Genomic DNA, 25,599 nt, shown 5'->3' on the forward strand with positions numbered 1-25,599 from the left:
GGAGTTTTCGTCAGAGTGCTCGGCCGCTCACTCGACAAAAGCATGAGCTGCACAATCCGCTCCCTCATTGCCCTCGAATCCAGGATGACCCGGGCACCAGATGATCACATGTTTCTGCGTTAGGTTGTATCCTAATAGGTAAGTGGTGCTGTGTGGTAGCCTCCCGGTGTGGAAGAGTCTACATGCGATTAGGGAATCTGTAAGTTATCGACGATTGTCCCAGAGCGTCCTTAGCTTTAATAGCTAGCGCGATGGCTGAAGCTTCTGCGGTATTCGCAAATGCAACTCAAGCAGTGGCGCAAGTCACAAGCCCTTGATCTGCGGCCGTTCCTACTACCATGAGGGTGTACTTGCAAGCACAACATCTATCGACATCTGTGTAGACTGTATCCGGATTTCCAGCGAAATGCTGCATTAAGTTTCCAGCTCGGGCACTTCTACGACCCCGGTGGTATTTCGGACTCATGTTTTTAGGAATTGGGGCTACTATGCTCGTTTCATGAAGGACTTTGGACAGAGATTCGAGTTCTTCTCTCGCATACTGTGGACGAGTAGGGTAACCTACGCGGCAAAATAATTTTCTGCCAGAGGAGGTTAAGCTAAGCCTCTCCCATTGAGATATGAGCCTCGCTCCCCGTAACTCCTCATAGTTAGTGTGAATCCCGAGGGCCAGCAGGCTGTCAGTAGAGGTTACCTGTGGTAGGCCGAGAGCCGCTTTGTACGACGTTCTGATCAACGCATCTAGGGCCTTTAGTTCTGCTTTCGTGGGGCCCTGGAAAGGGAGGCTCTATGTGAGACGACTTAGCAGAAAAGCCTGAACGAGCCGGATTGTCTCTGTTTCCTTGAAACCTTTTCGGTGATATGTTATTTTACGATTCATACGGGAGATCTAGTTTCACCCTAGTCCTAAGGGTTTTAATGGTGTGGTCTACTCGTTTGTCACCTTGCAGCCACAGTCCGATGATTCGCATTTCCTGGACTTCCCTTATCTGGCTGTCTCCTACAAAGAGGTTGACCGGTTCGTGAGTTGGACAGCCTCCACCTCGGATCCTGATAAATTCTCATTTATCGGGAGCGCAGCTCATTCCGCTGCTGCGAGCGAAGGTTTCAACAGCGGTCGCTGCTTCTTGCAGGATTTGCTCTTTTTGTCCAGAAGAGCCCCTGGTGGCCCATAGGGTAATATCGTCTGTATATAACGCGTACCCTAGGCCGGGTATGAGGTCGAGTGTTTTGTCGAAGCGTCTCAGGCCGGTATTGAAAACAAGGAGGGGAGAGTATCGCCCCTTGCGGTTTACCTCTATCGGGCATGTGAGAAGGGTCTTAGCGCGAAGTGCCGATGCCTATTGTTGCGATGCGATAGGTCAGGAAAGAGCGGGCGTAGTCATAGATTCTTCGTCCACAAGCGATGCCATTTAGCTCAGATAAGTTCATGTGAAATAGTGTCAAATTCGCTTTTCAAATCAAGAGCTAAGACTAGATCTTCGGCACCAACCGTGGCAAACAACTTCGCGAAGTAGCAGCAAAATATCCTGTGCCGGACTAATGTTGGCGAAAGCAGAATATGTTTGTGGGAAATAGGTTGTGGTCTTCAATGTAAGACGTGAGACCTGTGTGGATCACCTTCTCAAATAATATGGCAAGACGGGAGGTTAGTGATATAAGTCTGAGATTGCGTAGATCATGAGGTTTTCCTGCTTTCGGAATAAGCACAATTTTGGCCTTCTTCCAATGTTGTAGAACTACGCCCCTCTCTCATATCCGTTCATTAAAATACCGAGTACGCTGTTGTAGGTGCTCGTCGCTAAGGTTCCGGATCATAGCATTTGTCAACTAATCTGGTCCTGGAGCAGTATTTCTCGAGGCAGCTTGCGCTTCCGCAAAGAGTTCTGCCTTAGTTATCGGGGCGTCCAGCACCACGTTTTCTTGCCAATCGTGTGGCAAGGTGCATGGGGGAGTGATTGCGGCTCCTCCGTGCTTCCCTTTAAGCTTAGCGACGAGGGCCTGATCTGTTCATGAAAATTCTCCGGCAAGCTTTTCAAGGGTGCGGTTATTGGCCGTTTTGGTTTTTCCTGGCACCATTATGCTGCGAAGTATCGTCCATGTCTTGGAGGTGTTTAACATTTCGTGAAGTGAGTCGCAAGAACTCACCAAACTCGCTGCCTCTAACTACTGTGCGTAAGCGTTTGCTCGCGTGGATATTTCAGCAATTTTGAGGCGCAGTTTGCGATTAAGTTGCTGTTTCCTCCATCGCTTAGTTAGCCTGCTCGTGGCTTCCCACATATGCTGCAGATGATTGGCAACTACCGATGCTTTCGCTGTGAGCCCTAGCCGCTTAGATGTTGCTTCATGAGCGTCTCATATGTGCGTTGCCAGTGTTCAACGTTCTCAGGTGATATCTCCGGCACGGGGATTTTGCGGTAATTTACCCAGCTCGTGATTGTCACATGGCCAAAGGGTCGCCGAATTTTCAGGGAGCCTAATGACATACTGATGATGAAATGGTCACTGTCTAGATTCTCTCCTAGATTTGTCCTGATGTCAGATCTAGAAAGGTGTCCGCACTGACGCTGTCACCTAATCTCGTCGTATTTTGAGGGAGAATGATGAGTTGGAGGTCATATGCTTCGGCTGCTCACTCGAGTTCCCGGCCTTTGGAGGCGTCTGTTCGATAACCCCAGATGGTGTTAGAGGCATTGAAATCTTCAAGAAGCAGTAATTGATCCTAGGTGCCGGAGTGACACTTGTCGTACCGAATGAGGGCCTCAAAATTGGCCCTCCTTTCTTTAGGTGGGCTATACATGGCCGTGATTATTGTTTTTGCCTTGCTACGTTTCTGCGGTAGTGTTGCTAACATTTGGTGGTTGATGCTGCTAGTCGCCAAATAATCTATACTGGTTGCTGTGTCCTTGAGCACCATCGTCGCGACCTTAGAGTAGTCTGCGTGGGATATCGTGTACTAGCCAGTCAATCTGACCGCTTCGATACCGATCTCTTGCAAACAAATGACATCAGGTTTGACTGGAGCCGTGTTAACGTATTGCTGTAGAGCAGCCGCCCGTTTGTGGAAGGTGCGGCAGTTCCACTGCCAAATTTTGAGATATTCGTGATGTGCTCGTGTTCTACTCGCCATGCTTAGTGATTTCGCTGTCAGAGTTCGGCATGGGTGGCAAACGGCGGTTATATTGAGCACTGGGGCTAGTGCTAGCTCGCTTACGAACCGCGCTTTTTCCAATGGCCACAGATTCATCGACGTAAGTTTTTAGGCTTTGAAATTCTGCTTACATCTGCTGCTGAAAATTTTTCATAGTTTGTAATTGACGCACAACTTGTTGAAATGTGACCTCCATAGAATGCGGTGTTGTTATAACTTCGAGAGGCGTGCCTGCTGCTTTAGTTTGTGCTGTTTTGTCCGATTCGATGTAGCCACTACATTTGAGGGAGGCCAAATCTGGCTTAATTTCTGCCAAGCTCTCGCGGAGAAGCTTGTTTTCGTTAATGATCTTCTGATATTCGATATTTTTTGTTGCAGGAGCAGCAGGAGCTTACCGTACCCAGCTTACCATGTTATATTGTGGCGCTTGCTTGGTCACAGTGCCGGTAGCCCCGGATTTACGCGACTTTCGTGATTGGAAATGAGGCGAAGTTTTGGGACTGAAGTCCTCTCGTGTACGCGATCTGGATCTGGATCGAGGGCGAGTCCCTGATACCTCTGGCGAGGGATTTGATGCTGATTCTCCACCATTGGAACTGACCCAACGTAGGCGTTGAGGTGGCTTCGTTGAGCTGTCCTTCCGGGTAGTGCACTGAACGTCAGTCCTCGGCGTTCTCTTGCTTTGGGGCTTCAGAGGCTTCTTACAACTTCGGTCTCCTGTCATGGGATGCTCCCCACAGGCTGCACACTTGGGAGCGCACACGTGTCCGGCTACAGGGTCCCATTGTCCAGATGTACGACATACTTGAGTGTTCGGCTGGGGAGGGACGAGCCAATCGGTGACCCATTTGGTGACGCACTTTGCACACCTGAGTGGTGATTTTGTAGGGGTAGCAAGCAAGTTCTCCGCCGTTGTAGTAGATGTACGGTGGTGTAATCCCTCCAAAAAAGGGTATAACGGCTGTTTTAGCGTTATGGAACATGCGCGCTTGGAGAATTTCAACCCCTTGCGTGCGTATGTGTAGATTCGCTTTTAGCGCTTCAGGATCGTGTGCGGGTACAAGCCGCGAATGACACCCTTGGTTGTTCCGTCACTTGTCGCTACGTAGGCGTTGACCGAGTGAAGCCGGCCGTTGTTGTTTAGCATTGTAATACGTCTTACGGAATCCGCCACTACCCGCCGTGGTTGCTCAGTGGCTATGGTGTTGGGCTGCTGAGCACGAGGTCGCGGGATCGAATCCCGGCCACGGCGGCCGCATTTCGATGGGGGCGAAATGCGAAAACACCCGTGTGCTTAGATTTAGGTGCACGTTAAAGAACCCCAGGTGGTCAAAATTTCCGGAGTCCTCCACTACGGCGTGCCTCATAATCAGAAAGTGGTTTTGGCACGTAAAACCCCAAATATTAATGAATCCGCCACTGTCTGGGGCGGCATGGGCACAATAAAGATGTAGGATCCCGGCTTGATTCTGAGCAGCAGTTGCTCAACTCATATTTGCCCGCTGCATGCAGCAATCGGGGCTTCCACCAGCAGTGGACTAGTCAGGTTCTTGACCTGTAGCCCTTGATACGGCCGTACCACTATATTGAAATCGTCCTTCGGCAGGGGGGGGGGGGTACCGCCTGCATGCTGGTTTCTGTTTAGATTTTTCGGTTGCTTGTCCAGCGGAAACTTGTTGATTCTTCAAGTTTCCCCGAATATTTCAGTGCTTTGGTCTCTTTCTCTTTCGCTGAAGTGTGAGGACCGTATGCCAATCCCCATCTGTTTGGATCTCTGTCCTGGCGTTCTGGTCGCTGGGCCCTCTTGGCGTCTTGAGGGTGTGAGCAGCGCAGTCTTGAAAATCCATGTTGTCAAGGTCCTGGCGGCGCGTGTCCATCATCCATGAGGGTTCAGGATGCGCAGTTGCGTCGGGGGGTTGATTTGCAAGAGCCATCGTGCGCGTGTTTGCGGCACACTCTGGCGTTCTTGCGGCCGCCTACGTGGCGGCTTTGGTCTTAGCGAGCGAGCACCAACGAAGGCACATATGGGCATGTAAAATAACAATCTCCGGTCACTCACATCTGTGGGCAGCTTCAGTCGATGCGGGACCACTTCACAGATCCGTGATGATCGTAGAAATCGGTCGCACACACAATTATCCAATAAAATATAGGAAAATTCGCAGAGCGAATGTGGGCACGACAGCACTCGCTGACGCCACAAGCATCCCTCGACTTCGTTAAAATCAACCAAGCATCAAATTATGACCAAAGTAAAATCAAAATTTTATGTTAACCATTTACCTGCCGAGACAGGAAAGACCTAACCTAAAATCTTTTTATTGCTTTATTTGTTCTTCATATTGTTCACGTACTTATCAACTCAAATATGAGAGAGTTTATCTGAAACCTAAGTGAGATACAGCGGGTCGAAATACTGTTGACCAACTGGTAGAGGCAAATTTCTGATCCGAAACTTATGTTTGGTACTTGCTTTGACAAGGGAAATCTGCGTTCTTGAGGTGCACCTTAATGCAGAAAAACTTGCTTTATTAAACAAAGGGAAACATTTCGCATTAGCGATGATATGACCACCACATCCGCTAAGACGATACCGACGAGGTCTTCGAATTTGGTCACCAAAACGTCTCCTGCTGCTCACGGTCGACATTCTTGTGACTCCCACTGTTGAGCAGGTACTTATGTAAAGTGAATTGACGGGCGCAGACTAATATTAGGTTTCATATATTGTTTGCAGATGCTTTAGTAAGGTCAACAATATTGTTGAGCTGCCAGTTAAAGTGTTAAGGAAAGGGAACTCACTCGGAAGGTGATTGACGGCATGCTGTGAACACATCTTTTTATTTCCGGATCAAAGATTCTGTTGATTCTTTTGTAAATCTGGCCTTTGCACTGCTTGAAGACTGATAGCTCAATAAATAAACGCGCACATCGCCCACTACTTACGCATTGTCTTAATAGGGAACAGCCTGCTGTGTGCTATTTTCGCTCTCAATTTTGGCATCTAGATTTCACACTAAAACGTAAAAACATTACGTTTAAGCGAGAGTTTATGAGAAAAAGGAAAAAGGAAAACGGACAATGGACATTTGTCAGCCGCCACTATTGCTGAGAATAAGTTATAATTACATGATCTTTTAAACAAGGTGGCATCATGCTTTATATTAATTTGGCTACGTCAGGATGTTGGCTTTCTTGACGTGCTGTAAGGAATGTTTTAAATAAATTCGAATAGCGGAGCTGAATTTTTTGTCGCTTAACTCAACTCATATCTATACTTTTCTTTAATCCTTATGCATTTCACGTCCAATGTGGCGAGGTGACCTTGCAAGGCATGCACTGCAGGCACGGCACTTCCTTATTCTTCCGGACAATGCGTTTTCGAGCGCATCAAATTGAAATATCAAATGCACCTTTTTTCGTCAGCCTCTTTTTTCTCTTTTCTTTCATTCTTTTTCTTTCGCGCACTCTCTCTTAGTCCCATTCAGTCGGCCACTCGTGTCTTTCTGCATGCAGAATTTTATGTAAATGGTTTGAACGCAACAGCGTGAACTTCTGTTACTTGCCCTGGATACGAGATCAGGCTAAGAGAAACAAAAGAACACGGCTAATTACAATGCCTGCCTTTCGGTCGAACGATCGGTCAAACTAGAACACGTGGGAAAGCGCAGATATTTTGCAAGGTAGCTTTATAAAAAAACCTCTTGAGCCGCCTGGCGTACATACCTGCACCCACGTCCATCACTCGGAAGAGAGAACACTTGCCATATTCTAAATAGAGCAATCTGAAGTTTGCTCCAAACATTGGATCTGTTGGAAAATATGTGCAGTATAAATAGCAGTGAAGGAATTTGTGGCTTCTAAGAATGCCTAAAATGAAGCCGCTTTTCTTAGCGACCGATTTCACTTTTTCATACATTCGCAATTCCTCTTTGAGTCTGATGATGTCGGAAGTGCGCTATCACGGGGATAATACACCCGGTGTGATGCATAATAAAAAGAAAATAAATATATCATCCAGAAGTAAAGACGCGAGTAAATGTTATGAAAACTGAGAGTATACTACGAGATAAAAGGTGATGCGCAAAACCAGCACTTGCGCTCCTCTACTATCGCCATTTTACCTAACACTTATGGCTGACTTCATGCTAGAATCGTAAATCTTGTGTCATCATGTGGACTATAGTGATATAATTCCTGCCGAAATCACTTCCTAGCATTGTCCAAGCTTTGAAGATGCATACCTCAGCTTTGACATTTATAGTCGTGGAAACATGGCCACTTTGGTTAGGCTAACTTCGATGGGCGGGAAGCCTGCTTACAAATTTTCGCATATTGCTCATTTGGGTAAACGTTGTGACGTCGGCCATTTGCAACCTTCCTAAAATTCAATTTCGACCCCTGTCAGAGGCAGCACTACAGGGCGTCTCCTTTCTGTAGTTTTTTTTTGCAAACACCGCTTTTCTCAATAAAATAAGTGCACTTCCAGAAGCTCAGTCATTTAGGCGGAGTTCATAGGCTAGCAGAAGTTAAGACACAAATTATTTCCTTCTAAGTAACACCCGCCCAACCTTTGACCTTAGCTGTGTGCTGTCGATGTACGGGGTCATAATATTTAATTTGTACCGATTTTTTTTCTTTCAAAAATTCACCTTTCGTAGATAGCCTAATTCCTGTCCTTGAGTTTTATTATTCGAAGAGGCGAACGTTACTAGCACGAAAAATCGAAACACAAGTTTCTCTAGTTGAGGAAAGCTCTACAGGTTACTTTAATTAATTACATTACAGCACATATTCCCATTCACGTATTCTGCCCGATCAATTTTTAACATGTATTCACTTGAAATGAATTCCTAAGATGACATCAGTCTTGAGATATTATTTCCCAGAGTGTGGGAGGAAATACATGGGTGGCCCTATTACTTTCGCGTTTCAATACATAAAAGAGCGTTTTATTACAGAATTAGGTGGCACAACAATGCTTTTTTATGGCGAGTTTGATGGTGAATATCTAAAGACTGGCGTCACGCATTCTCGTAATTCATTCCAAGTCGATACGCCTTACAAAATTATTGGCTACAATTCGCAAATTGGCATAAGTGCCGATAAGTAAATAATTTCGAAGGTCTTTAGTGACCTTTTCTTAGTTAGTGGAATATGTGTTTCGATTTTTTGAGCAAGTAATCTCCGCCTTCTTACGTCATCTACATTCAGTACATCATCTCGTTAGTACTAAAATTTGGAAGCCACTATGACCCCGGTGGCCATATTATCACGCGTGGATTGCCTTGATTTTTGAGAGTCACACTTTCTTAAAGATTCATCACTGGTGAATTCCGCACACTGCACCAGACGTGGCAGTCGTGCTCCTGCGATTTGCTGTTGTAGTTATTAACGGAGCCTTTCAAAGATGGCAGCCACGATGACGTCAATGCAAAACGTCTATTGCTGTGGAACAAATAAAGTCAACTATTTGCCAAGCGCTGCTGTTCGCGGGCATCGTTGGCACAGAAATCAATGCAGGTACACCCGAGAAATTACTGAGCAGTGGAGCCGTAGTTATGGGCAACCCCATAACGCACTTACTAAACGCCTGCATAGAGACAAGCATCTGTAGGCGACGGAGAGTAGGACAAAAGGTACGAACTGCTCAAGTATTTTTATCATAACAAGCACAACACGTGTAAAGTACCAAAACTATCCTTTCAAAACCTCTCTACTTTTGCGGCTTCGTGTCATGCAGAAATATCAAGAACTGGGCGATTTGATATTGTCAGGAAGTAGTGACGGTGACGAACGCAGCAAAACTATGAATGACGCAGCTAGCGCTTTATTGGGCGAACATGTGCCCTCCAAAACGGGCTACACTAAGACAACAATGATAGCGGCAAAAACAGCCGGCGATTGCCCAAAATCTTATAAGCGCGCAAAGTGCATCGCTTTTTACATATGAGCCATCGAAGGTTCCAGTGTAATCACCTAATCAGATCATCAATCAGTAATCAGATTACACAAAGTTTGGTGACAACAGACTGTGGATAGCAGCATCGATAACACTCGAGAAACTTCCCACACGTGCAGGAGTGGCCTGCGCTAAGCGATAACATTTCTTAGACGATGAAAGCGCGGTCACCTGATAAACAAGTACACGTGTCAATATTCTTTAGAAGGCTATAGACGTTTCAAAAAAGACGATGGACGATGAAAAACACAACACTGGCGCTCGCTCAAAACTGAAATTTTATTGTGAAATAGGGTAGTGTATATATAGAAGATCAGTGCGCATGCGCATGACAATGTAAAAAACAAAGCGAAAGAAATGTTGGCTACAAATCAACCATCGTCGGTTTCGGCGCGGTTTCTTGTGTCCCAACAATCGTGGTGGCATGTCTTATTTTCGTGCTTCTGATAAGAAAGCTAGTTTTCCTGGATTGAGAAACTTTTGCAGTGGCTGTTTAGCCTAGGCTGACTAGCATTCAGCTATCAAGAGCAAGAAACACAGTGGTCTGGCATGGGCTGTCAGATGCTGTATGCGGCTACGAGTAAACCAGCTATGCTGTTTACACTGCACACAACCAGGGCACTTGCGTTTCGGGTCCCATACGCAAGTGAGCGGCCACACTGACGACGGGAACTGAGCTTTTCCTATGTGTACCAGTGGTGTTACCCCTCAGAATCGCTACCAAGGTTCAGAATTAAAACACCTTAAGACTGGCCAAAAACTGCACAAGAAGAAATGAAAAAAAAGGAAAGGATAATTTAATAAATTCCATGTGAACAAGGTAAGCAGTCTCGGTCGTTCGCTTTCGTAGACGCCGTCAATCTAGCAAAAATTCGCGCGGAACGCGTTTGCGGTCTCCTCAAAATTAGTTTATCCCAAAATAACTGTATTGTGTTGCCGCCATTAATGGGTGTCTGTTCTTATTAGGATACGGTTGCTTTGCAAACCATTTATTGATTGCGGGGTACATCATGGCAAATAAGCAGCCATAAGATAGGGTTATAAGAAGCCAGGGTTATAGAATGTCATGAATTTTGAGATGATTTTGAGCACTCATCTCCTATTTCTGGCCCATGTGTGTACGTCATGCTGTCATCGGGCATATCCGTAAGATGGCGGTGCTTCTCTTTTAATGCTTACCTAATGGTTAGGAAAGTGGGCACCAAAATAACCAATATGTTTGCTTTATTAAAAATAATTGCGCAATTTTTCACACGTATATTTTTGTGGAATGAGGTTATTTAGGTCTCATTTGCTTTCAGGCGGAGTATTTTGATACAGAAAATGGCCGGCAACCAGGACACCTATAAGGGTAGCTAATATGGCAGTGTTTGGAAAGAGCTTTGAAGCCCTACACTAGTCAGGCAACAAAATTTATTTACACATAGAGAGAATGTACTTCGTCTCCCTGAGTGCCCTTCCGGGTATAGTGGTACTGGACGGCAAAACGAAGTATAATTCAGGATTGATGACAGTGGCGATCTGCGAAGCCACAAGGGTTGATTTGTGCGTCGGCATTTTGAGTTTTGCAAACGGTCACTGTTTTATTACGAGAAGCTACATATGTACAAGCGCCTAAGCCATCAATAATAGAAATACTGTAAACCCATTAACAGGTCTGTCAGTTTCGAGCCGATACAAGCAAGGAACGTATCCGTAATTCACCAGGACAATGCAGCGGAATCCATTGAAAATGAACGTTTCAAGCACTCTGTATTTTTTATTTTTGCTTTTTTTTGCTTCATGGGTGCCAAAAGGTTGCTCACAGCTTTTTAAATCATGAAAACAGGGTCTTAGAATTAACGCCGACTCTGCTGCGACCATTTATTTCTTTATTGATGCATTGCTATCGAGCCTATACGCTTCAACGCAGCAAAGCGAGTTCCTCGAAAGAACTTCCTAGAAAGTTACTCCACAGCAAGTGCGACTAAACCTTTCCGTCTGACAGCCTGCGGGTGACGCTAACGGCGAAGTGCACTTGCATGAAGTGTCAATAAATATGACAGGGGTATTGGCGTTTAAGGTCGAGGGCGTTCTTAGCGCGTTCTACGCACTTTATCGCTGACAATCCTCACCCCTGGTTTGCGACTCGGCAACTCCCGTCGTTTTCGTGCGTCTGCTAACCTTTAAACGTATTGTTACGGACGGGATGCGTTTATTTAAGAGATGACAGATGGTTAGCGTAGAGCAAGGGTCAGCACGGTCATGCAAGACCAACAGCAGCCAGCGGCTCCTCGCGCACATCTGTGCTTCCTCTTCCTTTGGCTGTGTCGCGCATCGTGACAGCTTCTCCGTGAGCAGACGATGCTCTCCGGGCGAGTTAGGTAGCCCGATGGAAGTACAGTTTAAATCGGGTGACGTACACGACTTGCGTTTTATGTGACCGCTGGTTGTTGAAGTTCACTCTTCCGATGGCGTATGTCACGTCGCTCAAGCGTTTCAGGGTGACGTATGGGCCGGTGTATCGTGACAGACATGTTGTGTACAGCCCATTTTCCGCACAAGTGTCCAAAGCCAAACAAGGCCCCCAAGAGCAAATGTGAGGAGCCTGTGTCGAGCGAACGAGCCTTGGCATGATCCTGAGAGGAGAGAGTCCAGAGGCGGGTCATTCGACGGGCTTCTTCGGCACGACATAAAGTCTGGCCTATGGAAGCGTCATCACGTGGAGACCAGGGGAGGATAGCGTCCATAAAGCTTTTGGGGGTCGCGAGCATACAGAAGAAAGAATGGCGCATACCCTGTGACTTCATGCTTGGCAGTAGTTTAAGCATACTTTACAAATGGTAAACTATAATCCCAATTTTTGTTATTTGTAGAGACATACATGGCAAGCATATTGGTCAGGGCACGATTTGTGAGCTCAGTGAGGCCCTTTGTTTGCGGGCGTTAAGGGGTTTAAATGATATTGCGCGACATAAAAAACGACACGGACGTGAAAGAAGACGACACACCAAGCGCTTGGTGTGTCGTCTTCTTTCACGTCCGTGTCGTTTTTTATGTCGCGCAATATCATTTAAGCCATGGATTACCAACTTGCCCGGAATGCTGCTCTCATTAAGTTAAGGGGTTGAGTGCCAGTAATCACCTCTACTAAGACGTAGTAGTTTTTCCATAACGTCTGCAGTAAACTGCCGTCCCTGATCACTCATCACAGTTCATGGAGCACCGTGACGGAAAATCACGGAGTACACCAGGAAAGATGAAACGTCTGCTCCTGTGGCCGAAGCAAGTGCCGCCGTCTCAGTATACCGGGTCAAATAGTCCACACACACAATACTGCAGTGGTGCCGGTAGTAGACTTGGGGAAGGAACCCAGCATGTCGACACCAACTTTTTCAAAGGGCAAAGTAGGCGGCTTAACTGGCTGCACTGTACCTGCAGAAGGAGTCGTTAACTGCTTATGGCATTGGCAAAGTCCACAGCTGGAAACATACTGCTTCGCCGTCTTCCAGAGCATGGGCTAATAGAAATGCTGGTGCAGTCGGTGCAGCGTCCGGTCAAAGCCAAAGTGGCCTGACGTGATGTCATCGTAAATGGCCTGAAGAATCATAGGTCTCAATGTCTGGGGAACCACGAGCAGAACTAGAGCGCCGTCAGCAGAATAATTCGACATATACAGTAAACCGTCAACAATAATGACAGTGGGCCCCGTCCTGACGACCGAGCTGCGTAAAGAATAGGTGTGACGGAAGGGCCATGCAGTTGCTCACGCTTGAAGGCGGTCGCATCGGGAAACTGTTCAGAGATAATAAGGAAGTAATATTCTAAGTAGTTCTTCGCATCTCGTATGTTTGCTAACCGAAGACGAAATAAACAGTCAGCATTGGTGTGACAAAAAAGTCGTATTCTTGAAGCCTTAACGCCACCGAACTAATCGGCGACATGGATCGTGTAGTGTGACCGACCAGCAAAGAGAATGGTGGTCTGTCACTATTGTGATGTGGCGGCCGTACAAGTATGGTCAAAACTTGTCCATGGTGAAAGCTGCCGCCATGCATTGCAATTCGGTTACGGTATAATTCCGCTCAGCCTTGGTAAGAGTACGGCTTGCGTCGGCGATGGCCTGTTGGCGTCCGCCATTTATATGTATGAGTACTGCTCCGACAGCCGGACCACTCGCATCGGTGTGAAGCTCACATGGGGCCTCAGGATCAAAGATGCCAAAATTGGAGCTGAGGTGAGCAGAAATTTTACTTGGCAGAATGCAGACTCACACTCAGTAGTCGATGTAAGCGGTGTGTCCTTGTGAAGGGGTGTCGTGAGCGGATGATCTTGGTGTGCACAGGCCTTAATAAAACGGCGAAAGTACGCACATAATCCCAAGAAACTGCGGAAGTCCTTCGCCGTATTCGGCTGGTGAAAGTCATGAACGGCGGAAAGATTTTACGGGTCTGGGCGGATGCCTTTTTTGTCAACGAGGAAACCCAAAAGCAAGTGTTTGACGCTCGCCAAAGTGGCACTTTTTGGAGTTTTATATCAGTCCAGCTTGCCGTAGGCAGTCAAGGACAACTTGTAGCCGTTGGTTGTGCTCGTGAAAGGTCTAGCCGTAAATGACAATGCCGCCCAGGTAACACATGCATATTTCCCATCGAAGTCAGCGTAGAATCGTGTCCATAAATCGTTCGAATCTAGCCGGAGCATTCCACAAACCGAAAGGCCTTACGTTAAACACCACTTTTAATTACGTTAAAATCGGGCATCAACAAGGCACTTTTCTCCTTTTCTGAGGTGTGCAGATTGACAGAGAAGTAGGAGGCAGAATGTAAACAGTCACTGGCGTCATCTATACGTGGGAGAGGATAAATATATCCTTGCTTGTCACTGCGTTTAGGCGCTTGTAGTTGACGCAGAATCACCATGAATTATCTTTCTTCTTGACCAATATAACTGGAGCCACCCACGGCCTATTGGACTGCTGGATGACGCCTTACTGTAGCATGTCTGCAACATATTCGGCAATCACATTTTGCTTGGCTGAAGAAACGTGATACGGCTTCTGTCGTATGGGTGACGCTGTTCCAGTATTTATGCTGTGGTGTACGCGGGAGTGAGGTGGTGAGTGTAGGCGCTCTTGTGCAAAGACAAACACTGAAGCTAGCGGCCAAGGAGCTTTTGGAGCGCTTCTTGATGGGAAGAGGGAAGGGATTTATTAATCGTGCTGTTAAATTTTGAAGAGTGGTCGCTGAGCGACGAGCTTGCGTCCGCGGAAATGGCACCTGCGTGAATGGTCGCAACACCAGCTTCATCAAAGTGTGCTACGTTTAGTCTGGCAGGCGAAAAAGCTGACTCGGGGGACACATTCACCGTCCACACGTAAGCACAACCATCTACAACATCGATAAGTGAGCGAGGGAGAAGTACATTCTTCTTTAGAGTGCTGACGTATTTCGGGTTCAATTAATTCACAGCAAAAACAACACGGGCGCGACGAGGTCACTGGGATGAACATTGCCGTCTTCGCAGGCACACGTACATCAGAGGACACGGAATATACTTCTGGACAAACGGATGGAATGTTGTCGAGCATTGGTGGACTCACATCGCTGCTAAGTGAAATCTCACCAGCCCTGCAGTGTAATGTTGCTCCACAGTACCGTAAAAATCAATACCAAGAATTACATCACGCGTGCCGCGTTCGAGTACAGTGAATTCTGTTCGAAACACTTTTCAACCAACGGTTATGACAACTTAACATACTCCCACAGGAACAGTTCACCGCCAACTCGGCGAAACGCGGTATTTCCGTCCCAAGCAAACATCACTTTCAGTCCTAGGCGATTCTTGAAAGAAAGACACATCACAGACACGGAAGCAACAGTATCTACGAAAGCCACAGTATTTACACTATCGACACAAACGCACACTTTGTTCTTTAACATCACGATAGGCGGAGGCATTGGAGAAAGTGACCGTCCCGCAACCCCACCTCCGTCGATCGCCCCAGCTAGTTTCCCAGTTAGGGCGGCGTAGGCAAGCGGTGACGCGGAGATGACGTGCCCATGTCCGCGGTGGAGTAAGGCTGCGTTCAGGTGTTGTGGAGCCATTCCTTGGCGTGTACTCTCGAAGGTGCTGACGAAAAGAGACAAATGGTTGCCAAGACGCAGCTTCTTGCATGCGGGGTAAATAATAGCGATATCGCGGAGCACGCTGTGGGTGACGGTGGCAATACCTCGCGATGTGTCCCTGAGCCCCGCAGCTGTAGCAAATAGGCAGCCTGCGCTTTCCTTTGAAGTTGGGCACCCATTTCCAAGCGTGTTGTGGATGGGAGACGCCCGTTGCTGCTGTCTGTGATATTGACGTTCGAAACTCGTAGGCTGCTGCCGGACGATGGTGCTCTGGACATGGGTGTTGTCGTAAACAGGATGATTGCTGTAGGTAGGTCGTGGCCAGGCTGCCGGTGCCTCGCAGTAGCGCTCTTCAACGGAGCATTAGTGGCACAAGTGGTTGGCATCTGGGTGCTGAAAATGAGCCAGATCATATCTGATAAATTGTCTTACTAAAAGAGAAGGTAACAAACAGGAAGCAAGGGGTTTAACCAAAGGGCCCGATTTTTAGTAGTAATATCACAAGAAGCCAACAAACAATGAAACCAAGGACAACATAGGGGAAATTGCTTGTGCTTAATAAATGAAAAAAACAAACGATAACGATAAAATCGGGGAAATTACTAGTGCTTAATAAATGAAATGAAGAAACGATAAATTATCGTTTCTTTATTTAATTTATTTAGCACAAGTAATTTCCCTATGTTGTCCTTGGTGTCAGTGTTTGTTGGCTTCTTGCGATATGACCAAAGACGAAGGTCGTTAGAGGCACATACGTCCGCACTTGCTACGTCGGTCACGTTGTTCAGCCGACCCAAACTTTGGAAGAATGCGGCGTATTTGAAGAGCCTCGATCGTACGACAGTGGCGCCTTAGCCGGAAGGCGTAGTGACGTCATTCTTAGCGATAAAAAACTTATGCATCTTCGGCAATTCCCTTGAGCAGGTGTAGAACCTTTTCCTCGTCCGACATACTTGCGTTCACAATTCCGCAAAGCTTGAGGATTTCCGCAATGTAGGTAGTGCACGTCTCTCCCGGCAACTGCGCTCGTCATGAAAGTGTCTGTTTAGCCCCTTTTTTTTTCGAAAGCGAATCGCCAAAGCAATTATTATCTCTTCCCCGAAGCTGTGCCAAGTTGTGAGCGAGCCCTCGTTATTGTCGAAGCAGATAAGGCAGTTCTGGCAAGGGAAAAAAACGTTTGAAAGTTCTGCAGACGCGCTCCATTCATTGTGGTGGCTCCCCCTCTGGTAGTGTCTGAACCAGTTTTCGACGTCCTCATTCACTTTGCCTGAGAATGTACATGCACCTCGATGAGGTGTCCAGTAGACAGCAGGCATTGGGTGAATGCTTTCTTCCGCGGTTTCCTCGCAGACGTGGCCTCCGTCCGAATCACTTATGTCAGCGTCTCCCAATGGTAGCCTGGCGAACTGTTTGCTGAGTCGGAGGGGCAGTACAACTCGGTCGTACAGTGTGATCTACACCTCATGTGCATGAAAATTGCTATGGACGAGATGGGTTTATTTACAAGATGATACATTGTTAGCGTAGAGCAAGGTTCCAGACGGTCATGCTAGGCAAACAGGCAGCCACCAGCTTTTCGCACACACCTCTACTTTCTCTTTCTTCGGCTGTGTCGTGCAGTGTGACAGTAAGCATGGGCGCTCGCACGCGACGCCGTCGGGGCTCCAACAACAATACGTAGGCACTCACCTTCGTGTCAAAAATATCTGTAGCCTCCGGGTAGCCGGTTACGCTGCCTAGCAGCACAGGACTCGGGCGCTTGTGACTGCTGTCATATCATCGCCATTCGAGCAGCACTGCATTTATTTCAGTTGTATTCTTAGATTTTACGCACCAAAACTACGCTATCATTATGAGGTATGCCGTAGCGGGGAAACCAGAATGCTCTTGACCACGTGGGCTTTTTTACCTTGCACCCGATGCCCAGTACCAGGGCGTTCTTGCATTTCCCCCCTATCAAAATGCAGCAGCCGCGACCGGGATTTGATCACACGTCCTCGTGTTTAGGAGTTTACCGCCAAAGCAACTACACTACCACGCTAAGTAACTCTAAGTAATAACACAGTGAACATTTATGGGCTTGTATTGGTGTATGCAACGTACCTGCTATTAATTCTTAGAATACAATATTCACTTTCGTGTTATGTCCGATTCTTCTGGCGGAGGGATCAACTGACTTGATTCTACACTGTCTAGAAGTGCCTAAATGAAATATGAGTCTAAGACGGCCCCGCAAAGCAGTGCATCTTGGAAGGCGCCAATACCGCTACGCGAGAGAACGCCTTTCGTTAAGCTTTCCGCAGCCAGTGGCAAAGCTTTCGGCACAGAGTGTTTTGCACGCCGGTAACGAGGGGGGTTTCATGAATGTCACTGTTACAGTGGAGAAAGGCCCTGGTAACTACCATAAATTAAGCCATAGGCCACGGTTTGAGTAGAGACTACATGAATGACTTTTGGGGAACATCAAACTGCTCAACGTGATAGTAGCTGACAATGCCTCTTGCCATAGTGTACACTTGAATAAACTGCCTATTTCATCGACACGATAGAGTTATGCAGCTCTGGGTAATTCTGAAAACCATAATATTGCCTCAAAATCAATTGGCGTGGGAGCTGTTGCACCTGGGTAGGCAGAACCGACAAGCAATCTCCGTTTCATTGGATTGAATTTTTCGCTAAGGGTGTTGGCCACGACAATTGTGACGCTTCTCCCAAGTCACTGCCCACTCGATCCTAACAAATTAAGATGGCTGCTGGTGAAGGGGCTGTCACTAGGAATACTATATTCACTCTTGCCGTCATCGAAAAACTGATTCATAAATTTTTCCATCTTGTGACGGCAGAAGACTAGCCAGGTGTTTTCAGCGCGTCCACGAGTGACGCGATGGCGCTGCTGAACTGTAATTCGAGAAGCCGCAATTTTCACTGAGTTTGGATTCAAGTAGCATTATTGATACGAGCGACAATTAGCTGAGAAAGTGCAATAATTACCATGAACACATTTTCAGCTGCATTGGAGGCTTCTTTTGAGCCCTAGTATAATATAAATATCACGAAAGGAAACAAAAAGCGAAACATAATATTGGAGGACACATGAGCACTTCTAATGCGATGGGAATGCGAAAGCACTAATCTCCCATTGGACGCCACTGAGCGGTCCTTCGAGTTGTGCACTGCAAGTAAAGTTATGTCCTTTTTTTCCCCGTTAAATTCATGCGAATAATGTTTTTACAGTTTCTACTTTAGCATGCTTGATGACGACTGGAATCATTTGGGCGATATTGCTGAGCACTCAAGGATGCCGCATGCACCGACATCCTGCACGACGAAAGACCGAGGAAACCGTAGCGGCCACCATGCCCGGCATGCGCGCACAGCAGCTAAGCCCATTGGGTGAGTGAGAGAGAGACACGGACGGCGTGCCGGCTACTAGAGTGATTTAGTTGAGCGTCTTTACGGTCCGCTCCGCTCCGAGTTCCCTCGCTAAGCCACAGCCGAGCGGCGGGCGATTTTCACGTTTTAGTTATACGTTTAGCGTAGCGGAGCGGACTTTTCCAGTTGCAATGACCTCTGGCCAACTTCAGTGTAATGAAAGAAATAAAATTAATGAGTTGCCGCTCTATTTTATCCAGTGGAAAATAAAGCCCCGTCTTGGGGAACGCCACGTGCAGCCAGCGAGCTTGCATTTGTATCCAATCCAATCCTTTCTGATGCCAACGCTAGCCATCGCGCTCCGCAGCACGCTCCGCTCAGGCGGCTAGTAAGCGGGCCGTGTTTGTCGCTCCGCTAGCACGCTTGCGGCTAAGCGGAGGGCGCATGCGCATTCGCGCTTCCGCTCCGCTCGGCTGGTGAGCGGAGCGTAAAAACGTCAAACTAAAACATTCTAGTGAGAGCGAAACGGTCGAAGCCGCACGCGCGCGTCACGCGACTATCTTGCCGACGTCAACATGTATCGCCCCGCCGAGTCGCGTAGCCGTGCGCTGTTTACTTGGAGTCGCGGCGATGCCCTCCAACCTCACGCAACACCTGGCCCACTAAAGGGGCAGGAAGTGTTCCGATTCGCCCACTCTGCCCCGTCGAGGCGCGCTCGTGACGTGGCATCGCAGCCAATGGAAATTTAGGTGTCCTTTCGCTGCTAAAGACCCCGGCTCTTTCGCTCAATGGCCCATTTGATGATTTCCCACCAATACTCCAACCATGATGTTTGTTAGACCCGTTCGCAATGCAATACATTATAATACCTGCCATGTTTAGCGTAAGATGAGCGGCGCAATCTAGCTATGAGAATAGCTATACAACCAAGTTCACTTATTTGTTTTATTTGTGCGCTATCCACAATTTGTATCAATAATTCTGTTTGCTTTCTGACAATGACTGTGCACAACTAACTTCACCTTATCACTATTTGACGGCGCTAATGATACAGCCAGTAAGGTCGAACTAATATCACTTAGGGAAGAAAGAAATTCATGTATTGAACTCCCTGATAAAATTGAAACCGAAACGGTCTGCAGAACGTTTGGGTCATTTGGCATCTTAACTTACGCAAACCCCTAGCATGTAGCACTGATCCTTGACACAGGATGTTGTCTTCATTGTACCGCAACGTGAAAGGTGCAAGGAATTTCGGGCAGGAATTATTTAAAAGTTAGCAATAATTGTCTCTCTCTTTCCGAATTTTCAGGCATATGCAATACAAACTACGACGCTATTTCTTTGATTCGGACAGAAATTCGGTGTGACGTCCTCCACCTCGACAAATTTCAAAAATAACCAAAGGAACCCCAAGATTATGGAGGATTTAAATTGAAATATTCAAGCACAAGTTTTTTACCTGCTGCGGTAAGTCTAACACAATTTGGCTGTTTCCGCTGGCCCTTTTCCATTCCATATGTGTCATTACATTTATAGAACTTTCCATGGATTTCAATCTCCGTCCTAGAAAAGAAAACAAAAGCAACGCCGAATATCTTAGCTGCTTCTAGCCTCTACGGTATCTTAAACATTATGTCGTCTAATTACTGAAATTTAAATTCAACTTCCTATCTTACACTCAGAATTGCTCTACAGTCATAGACGCCGAAAAAAAGCCTTTTATCTTGAACTGAGCCAAGAACGTACTGCTTTCTAAGATGGCTGCAAAATAGAATTACCCAAAATGACAATTTTCTAGAAGTCGAAGCAACGTATTGCTTTGAGTCATAATATTATTATTTTTCCTGCGAAACTTCACGCACTTCCAGGGGTCCTATATATATATATATATATTTCGCATATAAATATATATATATATATATATATATATATATATATATATATATATATATATATATATATATATATATAAAGGGGGTTAACTATATATATAGTTAACCCCCTTTTTTCTCGTTTATATATATATACAGACACACACACACACACACACACACACACACACACACACATATATATATATATATATATATATATATATATATATATATATATATATATATATATATATATATATATATATATATATATATATATATATACATATATAGAATGTCGGCGTATGTATCACTTTCGTGTCACCATGGCTAGCGCGCTGTCACATGGTCACAGCTTCCGGCTCCAATTTTGCGCGACTATAGTTTAAAAACAACGTCAGACCAACTTGTGTCACTGGCTATGTGGCACTGGTTTCGTGCCGCTCGTCAATGAACCTCTTTCACGACACCTTGTGTCACTGAGCATCCGCAAATCTTTCAGGACGAACATTTCGCCAACATATTCTGCTGCTGACCGGAATGGAATCCGCATTACACGAGCAGGTTCAAGCACAAGAACCACTAGCCTTGGTGAGCTGCACCTCGAAAGCCCTGGTTATGTTCTGCTTTTGAATGAAGCTTTCATCACGCCACTTTGATTACGGGTATGTGTCAGCGTAATCCAATCTTCAACAAAAAATGAATGTCTTTCAATTTTTTTTCAGGCGTTAGGTAGAATTGTTGGCTGAATGTACATTCAGATACGCGTCAAAACCCCATTTCGCATCTGCGCCGGTAGATGGCACAGTGTGTCGATAATGAAGCTGTGTGACGGAAGCAACGCTTGGAGCGAAACGCATCTTCAGGATTTGGCGCAGTCCCATTTTATCCAGGATTTTGTATGAGAGGTGTGCAGCTGAATGACAGCGTCAAAGAAAGCTGAAGGCGTAGGCATGCTATTTTGGCGAGGTATGAAGTAGAAAAGAATAACAGAGACATGTGGGGAGCACTAATGGATCAGCGGCACAAGAGAAGGACAAGGACGTGCTTTGGAGCATCCTGCCTATGGGCAAGTAGTGATTGAAGGGATAAAAATTAAAGAGAATAATTGATTGCGTTAGAGCAATATTAATCTGTTGAAAAGATCGGGCCAGGTGGATTTTGCAGGAGAAATGAATGCGCAAATAGAGGATTTACAGGCATATACGGATTGCACGTGCAGAATCTGTGCGATGAACAGAACTTTATAGCAGTTAAAGGGCCCCTGAAACGGTTCGGACAAATTTTGTAGACGCGTAGGGTACAGCTTAAGTAGAACATTCGCACCACAATTTAAGTGAAGCGTTACGTATTAATGGAGCTACAAGCGATTAGAAGTTACCCTCCTCCCCAGCCATGCTTTTCCTCCTCAACTCGTTCGCCGAGCGAGCGGGGCTAAGCTCCGCCTTCACTGGTCCTGCGTCACGATGCGATGTCACATCGTCCACTTCCGGTTGTTTGGAGCCCGCCCCCGCCTGCGCGAAACCTCTCCGCTAGCCGCTTGGCTGTCGACCCCAAGCGAGAGCTATCGAAGCAGCGTGCGTTGCGAGCATTCCGTTAACCACAGGCAAGCTGGTCATTTCGGCAAATGACTGGAGGCATAAACTCAAGCTGATGAAGGAACATTGGCGTAGACGTACGTGAGCGGCCTGATCGGTCTGCACGGTCCAGACACTTGTTGGCGCAGCGCTTAACCAGCCAAAGAAAACGCTAATATTGCTGTAACCAAGTGTAAAACATTTTAAACATTTATAAAAACAACGTGTTGCTGATTACATTCCTGCGAGAAATACACACCAGCAGCAAAGAAGAATAAGCTTCGTTGCTGCTCCTGCGTATGGTTGACCTCCATGCCACCAGGTGGCTGCACCGTGCAGACCATTCACATTTGCCCTTCTGCTCATCTCGGCTCATCCCGTTACGGCACAGTCAAGCGGCCAGACCTTGTCCCCTTGCGCTTACGTTTGCCCTAATACGGGACTCGCGAAACGCTATTGCGTTAGTAATCTTCCGGTGTAAAGTGACGGCCACAAACGCGCAAATCCTGGCGCCGATCGGATAGCTGCAGTCCGATGCGCAGCAGCCAGTTCGCTCGTACGCTGCCTTGCAGAGGGACACGATGTCGCAGCTTGACATATTGCCAGTCGCTACGTTTGCAGTCCACAAGGCAACAAAGTCGAATCATAGTGCTCGCGAAAAGACTGCAGACCAACTCTGACCGCGGAACTCTCGTCAAAAGGGAGTACGTTGTAACACAAGCAGACGACACTTGCTGTGTGCCGGAAGTGCTTAAGTGTACTGAAAAATTGTTCTTGTGCATTCTCTTTATGTTACTTTCTTTTTATAAAAACAAATAACTAACATTGCAACTATTACGAAGATCAGTTGTTTACCATAAAGTTGGAAAAATTATCGATCACGCGCCCTGGTCAGCCAATCGGATAGCTCGCCCCACTGACGTCATATGGGTGATTTCGGTCATATGGGTAGGGGCGGCTTAAAATTCCGCCGAGCAGTGCGCTGCGATCGGCAGCGATGTGCATATTTAAAACCTTATAATAAATTACACGCTTTGCGCAGAGCACTTAGATGTGTCAATTAATGATCAGAAGGACCTACTCTAACGACTCAGTACGTTTGTAGAAAATCGTCAAAAGCGTTTCAGGGTCCCTTTAACAGGGAGAACAAATGCCATGGAAAGGTAATTTGGCAATGGATACAGACACTCATGTATCGACTACGCCCAAGCCTCAGAAGCGGTCTGCAAATGGCTAGCCCAAATGATGACAGACGAACATTGAGATTACAGCCTGAGAAGCGGTCGTGGACGGTTAAACCTAATATTTATGAAAGATACTGACGCAAAACAAGAGCCAATACAATGAAAATATTCTAAAATGAGTTTAAAGTAAATACCAGAGATTGCAAAAACATGGAGAAGAAATTCTAGGAGTTTCCTAAGGCAGCCAGGGAACATAAGCAAATGGTTGGTGTTATGTAGCCGGAAATAAGAACTACACAGCAAAAGGATTGATGGATTGGAAGGTGGAAACCTCCTGGATGGAGGAACAAGGAAATAAAGCAAACTATAGAAGAGTGTAAGCAGGCGTCTAGGGATCACGGAGAAGCCAGAAAGTAGCAATTACATGAATACACGCTGCTTAGGTGGAACAGAAACCTAGAAAAGTGTGACCAGCGAGTTCATGCAGCATAAAATTAAATGCACAAGTGAACTTTGCCTATATAACGCTCGCAAACAGGCAAAGGTGCCAAAAGAGGTTCTGTAGCCATGTTTAAGCACTGGAAGCTCCACCTACATATTCGCAAACGGCTATAAGGAATGAAGCAGGTAATATCTTCGACGGAGACGATGCGCTGCGGTATATTAGAAACATTATTAGGGATAACGTTGCCATGAAACAAAGGATAGTTCAGACTCAAGCAAATCCAGCCACAACAAGAACAAAGCATGACTGATCAAAATTTACCGTAAAAGTGGTTTGCTCGAAAGACCTAAGTAGAAAATGTCGATAATAACATGACCGTAGGAACCGACGAATGTCTCGTGCAGTTAATCAACAATCTTGGTGCGAAGAGCCAGGCACTGGTGACTAATGCCATTGAATAGGTGATTAAAACGAAGAAAATGCTGGTTGAATGGTGTGAAAGCAAGATGAACCTCATCTACAAAGGCAAATGTGATAAGGATAAGACGAGCTCGAGCAAGCCAGTTACAGTCACGTCGGTGATATATAGAATGGCAATGCAAGTCATAAAAGTAGAACTGTCAAGGTGGGTGGAGAAAAATGATGTACAGCGTAGAGCAATTACATAATGGGTTCAGGCCATGCAGGCTTATAGGATATGTTTGCACTAACTCAGAGCATTGAGATTACAGCAGCTCAAAAGTGACTTTTATCGATAGCATTTCAAGATAATAATGGAGCCTGCCAGAACGCAGGCAGGGAATTGTTAAGGTACATTCTCAAGCACGGATGAGTAGGTGACTATTTGGTGGAGCTGATTTGGGAGACACATAGAGACAATAAAGTAAGGAATGTGTGGGAAGGTCGAAAATGCAATGAAGTGGTAAAAATTCACCAAGGACTGAAGCAAGAATGTCCTCTGCCTCCTTTGTTGTTCACGCTTTATCTTAAAGGTATAGAAAGACGAATTGAAACATAGTAAATCCATGTTTGAATTATCATACATGCATAATGGACAAGTGGTGGAACAGAAGGTGGTCACACTAATCTATGTTGACGATATAGTGCTACTAGCTGACAATGTAAGAAATTTACAAACACTTGCGAATATCTCTGGCAACACAGCAACAAATCTACGCCTTACGCATAGCACAAAAAGATCGGAGATTATGATTTTTAATGAAGACAAAAGTAATTACGTGCTGTTAGTTCAGCGGCACATCACACCCATAGTCAAACCATATATAAACATCGGCGTAAACATACACGCAGACAAGACTTACTCAAGCACCCATTAAGATAATGTGAAAATAAAGGAGAAGCGGGATGAAGCAATAATGAAACATTGGGCACTTTGGGGCCACGATGAATATAAATTAGTGCGTGGGATTTGGAAAGGAGTCATGGTGTCAGCGCTAACGTTCACAAGTGCCATTCTGTGCCTAAAATCGGACATTTTCTCGGGGTTGGAAGTTAACGAAATATCGGTGGGTCGGTTGGCTTTGTGAGCCCACTGTAACAGCACAAATGAGGCCGTGCAAGGTGGCATGGGTTGGGAAACATTGGAACTCAGAGCAGCACCGAGCAAAATTTTGCTTTGACGACTGAGGAATATGGATGAAAAAATATGGGCGTCTAAATTGCACAAATATCTGTGCCTGACAAGAGTGGACATAGAGTGGAGGAAGCGTTAAAGAAAGTTGGCAACCAAGTACAGGGCTATCGAAACTGTAAACAGACAAACAGTAGTCATCAGAAAGTGAGAGAAGCAGAGACAGCGAATCAGATGCACAGAATGGAAACAAAAACGATATTGGTAGAACGAAAGTTGAAAGAAAGACATGAGAAGCAAAAAATTGTAGGATAATATAAAGTGCATTGCCTTGCT

The 25,599-nt window shown here is 46.1% G+C and overlaps 1 protein-coding gene and 1 long non-coding RNA gene across 2 annotated transcripts in view; one reads left to right on the top strand and one right to left on the bottom strand.

Moving 5' to 3' along the window:
* LOC139056961 (uncharacterized) overlaps positions 1-18,571 on the top strand; it is a 161,427-nt gene extending 142,856 nt beyond the window's left edge. The window contains exon 3 of the long non-coding RNA XR_011512470.1: positions 18,452-18,571. This is a non-coding gene — a long non-coding RNA (uncharacterized lncRNA). The remainder of the gene's footprint in view (positions 1-18,451) is intronic.
* Positions 1-25,599, bottom strand: part of LOC135917734 (uncharacterized) — a 74,736-nt gene that overhangs the window by 8,056 nt on the left and 41,081 nt on the right. Inside the window, exons 3-4 of the mRNA XM_065451304.1 lie at positions 20,052-20,155; positions 6,878-6,961 (exon numbers count right to left, since the gene is read on the bottom strand). Coding sequence (XP_065307376.1) covers positions 6,878-6,961; positions 20,052-20,155 — 188 coding nt within the window. The remainder of the gene's footprint in view (positions 1-6,877; positions 6,962-20,051; positions 20,156-25,599) is intronic.

This window comes from Dermacentor albipictus, chromosome 3, assembly GCF_038994185.2.
Source record: "Dermacentor albipictus isolate Rhodes 1998 colony chromosome 3, USDA_Dalb.pri_finalv2, whole genome shotgun sequence".
In the NCBI taxonomy this organism is placed as follows: Eukaryota; Metazoa; Arthropoda; class Arachnida; order Ixodida; family Ixodidae; genus Dermacentor; species Dermacentor albipictus.